Source organism: Austrofundulus limnaeus, unplaced genomic scaffold, assembly GCF_001266775.1.
Source record: "Austrofundulus limnaeus strain Quisiro unplaced genomic scaffold, Austrofundulus_limnaeus-1.0 Scaffold365, whole genome shotgun sequence".
Lineage (NCBI taxonomy): Eukaryota > Metazoa > Chordata > Actinopteri > Cyprinodontiformes > Rivulidae > Austrofundulus > Austrofundulus limnaeus.
In genome coordinates, this window is record NW_013952767.1 from 227,482 (window position 1) to 233,504 (window position 6,023).

At 37.5% G+C, this 6,023-nt stretch overlaps 1 protein-coding gene across 1 annotated transcript in view; it reads left to right on the forward strand.

The window, feature by feature from the left end:
- col24a1 (collagen type XXIV alpha 1 chain) overlaps positions 1-6,023 on the forward strand; it is a gene marked incomplete in the record, with an annotated part of 125,159 nt that overhangs the window by 22,238 nt on the left and 96,898 nt on the right. Inside the window, 1 exon segment of the mRNA XM_014023370.1 lies at positions 514-567. Within this exon segment, the coding sequence (XP_013878824.1) occupies positions 514-567 (54 nt within the window).

A 6,023-nucleotide genomic window follows, 5' to 3' on the forward strand; every position in this document is an offset into this window, starting at 1 on the left:
ATGCTGTTTTTAAGGTAGGAAGAGAATTGTAAAAATGATCTTATTTATATTTTCAGTCAGTCATAKTAATTGCTTTTTTTAACTGGATAAAACCCAAATTAAAAGATTTTTTCTTTTTGGACCATATTTATTGTCTGAGTTTTAATGTGTTTTTATAAGTCTTTAAGCATTTTTTTCCTGTTGGCTCTCACTGCGTTTCCTCTTCTTTTTGCTACCTCAGTCTCCAGCAGTCAACTGTTGTTTTACTTCAGTCTGTTTTATATTGAGATACTTTTACTCAAAGATTTGTTAACAAAACCTTTAGCTGAAAACATTTGTCTCATTTTCTTTGTTCTGGAAAACTTTTGTTTAAATGTAAAACATTTTTATCACCATTGAGGAGGTCTCAGTGAACTACATATCGTYATTAATATACTGTTGACTCTTCTTTTTCCTTCTTTCCTTTCTTTGTTTCTATTTACCTGTCTCTATAACACTCTCTATCTCACCCTACCCCCCGTTTCTCTGATTTAGGGTCCTCCTGGCCCTCCTGGTTTATCTGGTTCTCCTGGGAGGAGAGGCTCAAGGGTRAGTAATTTGTATAGTGCCAATGTTATACAGATATAACTTTTCAAATGGGGACCAATTAACTGGAGTATTGCATATATTTTAAAATAGTTACATTATGAGAATGAAATTCAGTTATGTATTTTTTCCCTCCTGTGGAATAGACATATTTAGATAAGATAAAGTCTGTTTCTATATCTGTGCCAAATTCAAGTGTAATAATCTCATGGGAAGTRTTCTTAGGCGAACTAAAGAACAAATAAAACTCATGGTGATGCAATGTTGATATTAGCTCCACAGATGTTGCCAAACTCAGTATAAAAGGCAATAGAGTGCATTCATTTTTTTCTTAAAATCCATATAAAATCAAATGAAACTCAGGGTATGCTGACATTCAGAGTRGTGGTCTTCAATCTTGGTTCTCACGKGGCCACTATCCTGCATGTTTCTCTTGTTTTACAGCTCCAGCACACTTGATTCAGTTCTAATTACTTCTACAAGTTCTGCAGGAGCCTGGTATTTACCAATTCATTCGATTCATGTGCGTTGGAGCAAAAACAAACCTCTAAAACATGCAGAAAAGTGGGCATCGAGGGCCAGGATTGAACACCTCTGATCCAGACCAACACATTTAATGGTCTCTCTTAGAGGAAGCATTAACAAATTGGAGACAAATAGCAGTTTGCTAGCTGTTTCATGACAAATGTCAACCTTTAAAGTAGACATATGCTTTTAAATCATTCCTCTTCACATTTAAATCATATAAAGTGGAACTGCAATGATTTGAAACTGAATTCCTCCTTATTTTAACTTTACCAGCCCCTCTTTCACCCCTTTTCTGATGTGTGCCTCAAAGCAGCTGGATTTAATACTTTTCCTTTAAGGTGTTCAAGCTCCGCCTCCCCTCCAGCTTCCAGACCGGTCCACTCCGGTTTGAGAGAGGGGGCTATGTTTTCTAGCAGTGCAGACATTTAATTTAAAATTGAATAAAAGATGTCAACAACAGCAGACTTGTTCATCCAGCCTTACATGTTGGAGCCAGAGTCTGACCCAGAACCAGAGGAGAATTAAGTTGAGGAAACTAATACCTTATTTGGTAATTCTGTCACAGATAATTTGACATAGTTCACAAAACCTTATAGAAAATAAAGAAAATGGAACAGGCTGAAATTTTTGACCCAAACAGAATATAAAGATATCCTTGCAGCACCAGGAGAGACTAAATTGAACAAAGTGGATATTGCATGATATGTCCCCTTTAAATCTACTAATTAAAACACTGGACATAATGCTTCCATTGTTATGATTTTTTTTATTTGCAATGTTTTATTTGTAGAAAACAAACAAACAAGAAACACTGACAGACATCTGTGTGGTTAATATGACTAAACAGATAAAAGCTCTGCAAAGACCCACGACGATGAGATAATTCACATCACTGAAGGAACTTTGTTCTGGTTGTTGCGTTCGACTCATCAGCATCCTGCGACCACTGTGCCAGCCACAACCAGCAGCTGCGTTAGCTGGTTACATCTTCACTCTGATCTCGAGATCGCTCTTTAAGCAGCTGCCAAAGCTGTCATGATGCAATGCTGCAATAATGCTTTGAGCCCTGGAGGCATCCTGAAACTGAACGTTACAGATCTGGTTGAATGTTTTTGGAAAAGAGAGAAGGTGTATCAATAAGTCTAGTCCTGTTTTGTGCACTTCCCAAAATAGCAGCCCTGTTTTATGGCTTATTTCTCTCAAGGAATGTAAATATCTGTGGAAAAAATTTTATTTTGTTTATATAGATTCAGATAGAAAGAGAAGGCTGAGTTGGTGGTGCTGTTTTGTTGATGCTCCTGTCAAGACAATGAAAGATGCTTTCGGAAGTTGTGAGACAAACAGTATTTTTTGAGTTACACAAAGTTTTCATCAACCTAAGTTTTTGTATGYATGTATATGTTGGTCACAATCTAAAGTAATCAGCCGGTGCATCTTGTTTCCAGATGATGTCATATTAGTTGAAGCTCATGTTGAGCAGGTTTGACTGTTTAGTTCAGATGATGCACTGAAATGATGCAAGGATCTTTGTTGTGCCGTTAGACTGTTCTTACAACAKAAGTGAAAACTGTTTAGTTTCATTGTGATCTTGTACTTTGTTGTGTTTTACACAGAGCATGATAGCAGATCGTCAGCTTATATTATACTTGTCTAATACTACAAGTTATGAATACACAAATAATAATTAGAAATGGAATGTAGTTAAAATCATATATGGCAGATATATAGCAAATTGGGTACCCTAGGCAAGATTTCAAGTGGCACCCCCTTTGTGCAGTTTTCCAAGTCTCGCTGCAAATTTACAAACATTCTCAAACCAAATTAATTAGTTTTGTGTTTAATATTGTTTTTATCTATAGAAACCAGGTTGTGCAATTAAAAWAGTTAACATTATAGTTCATTTGAAACAGAATACAAGATGTTTACCTCATACCTGCCAACATCTACTGACAGTAATGAGGAACACCTGTTCAAGTTAACGAGTCGATTAAATAAATCTGACATGCTTGTTTAGTTCAGTGTTTATCTGAACCTGCCTCTGACCGGATGCTCCGGTGCAGCATTTTATTTTTGGAATGAAGCGAAATTCTAAAACTAGAGTAGCCATCGAGTAACTTTAGCATCATTAAGGTCACTGCATATTCATAGTTTGTTTTTGGTTTTATTCCCATAGAAAAGCATCGATAAGAGGATGGTTAAAGGGGACCTATTATGCAAAATTCACTTTTAAAGCTTTTTTTACTCAACTTTGGGTATGTACTTCTTAAAAAAACAGTCCTGGGACCAAAAAAAAAGAAAACGCACCCAGGGGCATATTTACCGTAAGTAAATGTATTTTTAATGTATATTAACGACAAGTTTTATACTTCTGTTATTTTGTGATGTCACAAGCCGTACGACAACCCACCGGAACCTGTGTTCAGCCCCTTATCTAGCAACCCCCGGGTGAAACTCCACCTTCTCAGTATAAAAAGCCGTCACAGTTGTTGTTGTGTAATGTGCAGCTCATTTCACAACAAGCCTCCAATAGGGCAATGGGTAGAGTGTTGGATCAGACAGTGGGAGACCAGGGTTTGAGACTGGCATGGACACAATTTAATTATTATTATTTATTTTCGTTCGTTATGAACACATTTTCTCATGTACCTCTATTGTTTAGCTTATTAAAGCCTTGTTAAAGCCTATTTGTTCGGCTTTCTGAGGTATTTTGACCTCTGCTGCTCCCTGCTCTGGTAACAGCATGCAGAGTGAGCGCAGAGCAGAGGAGGGAGAGAAAAAAAAAAGCAGAAGCTGGGACCACGGCTCTGCCTCTGGGTCTCATATGGTTGTACAACAGAGCTTCTGCTATTATTAGCCATGCTAACGTAAACGCTGGCTTTGGAGGGCGGAGTTAATGTCAACAGATTTTTGGAGGGCGTTACCAACAGAGCTCATTAACATAAACAGCTCTTCTGAACAGAAGTCAGAGCAGGCAGAACTAGAAAATGGGAAATTTTATTATCTGAGAATTATTTTACGCATTAAATTGAATGAACATTGTCTGGATAGCCCACAGACATACCATAAAAATTTCTAGAACCATAATTGGTCTCCTTTAAAATACCAAATACCACTTTTTAAACTGTCTTCCTCAGGACTCAATAAATTCAGTTTCCATTACCACTTTCAAATCTACGGAAGAAGATTAGGGCCACTGAAAAAAATAAAAGAATAATTCTGACTTTTATCTCAAAATTCTGACTTTAATCTCAGAATTCTGACATTTTTCTCAGAATTGTTTAATCTCAGAATTCTGACTTTAAAAGTTTCTACAAAAGGAATAAAACAAAAGAAAAAGTGAGACAGAAAGAGGCAGCGGATCCCGTTTCTCAGGATTCTGAAAAAAAGGTCAGAATTCTTCTTTTAATATTTCAGTGGCCCTAATCCTCTTCTGTATAAATCCCATCTTAAAACTTATTTGTTCAAGAAAACATTTTGATTGATTTGATTGATTGATTAATTGATTGATTGATTGATGATGACTTTATTGTCATTGTATGGAGCACAATGAAATTACATTAATGAACAACCGTTCAAGAAGACACACATGACAAAAACATGGAGGGACAGGTGATAAGGTCATGCAGAAACCAGCAGGGGTCGCGCTACTTTTAAAAAGATTTAAAAAACCACAGAAGAATAGATGAGGAAAATAAAAAACAAAAACAAAGCATCATATTATATCAACAAAATGTGACACACTATGGTGCTTATAAAAACCCCTTTACAAGCAAGAGCACATTTATTAGCCAGAGGAGTAAGTGAGTTTAGATGGCGTGTATCTGAAGCCATGAATGTTGCATGCACTTGTGTGAATACCTGAAGAATGAGTCCGAAGAATCCCGTCCCTAAAAAGATAAACCCCATAGTTCAGCCATTGTCCAGAATATTGGTGTTGAATTGTTTATTCTGTGAAGCTTCAGGTTGTCCTTCAAGGAGTAAGACTAGACGGGAGTGAGGGGGAAAGGGGGGGGGGGACGTTAACATAAACACCAGGAGGAATTTAGTTCCACAGCCTTCTAAAGGTCAGCGTGAATGGGGAGAGACAATCTGTAATCAGTTGTTTGGGAACACAAGAAAATGTTTTTGGTCAGGCAGACAATAAAAAATTCTCCATCTGCCTTAATGTCCACTGGTACATCTCAGTGTGGCAAATCCAATCAGACGGTGTGGACAATCCCGCCGAGCCGAGCTCTCATCTTCTCCCAGATAATTCCATCTCGACAGCAAAGTCCAGGTACCTCAGTCGGCCCACGACTCTCAGCAGAACTGCTTGCAGACCAAGTCCAGCTCGCACAGGGCATGAATCTGAGTGCTGAAAGCACGGCCATCCTTCATATTGGTCAGGCAGTCAGGAAATGGCCTGAATAGCCACTGATGCTGTTTTGTAGAACACCAGGAGACCACCAAGCCAATCTGTAGAATCCAGTGATCAGAATCCTAATATATACCCAGAACAGAGCAAAACAGAGGTCCCACCTTTGACATGTCCTCCCATGGAAGAAAAAACTTTGTTCCAAAAAATTAATTAAGAGACCAGCTAACCAAGCCCATAAAAATAAAAACATCCATAATTTCTGGTTTTGGTTAAAAACGTAGAGGAGGCTCCGAGCAGCAAAGCAGGGAAGATAAGGGAGGGCAGGAGAGAGGGAAAAAGTGTCTTACTCCTCCGAGAGCAGGAACAAAAAATAAATAAAACCAAAATATTGGAACTAGAAATCTTTGTAACTACCATTAATCTTACATTTTCTCAAAAGGCTGGTTTTTATTATTTGTTGTTGGAGCTTATTTCTTTGCACCATTTTATTTTGTTAATTGATTCTTTTTTTTGTTTTGTTTTCATTGTGTTTCAATGTGTTTTATTATGATTTTATTGCTGACCTCTGTAAGGT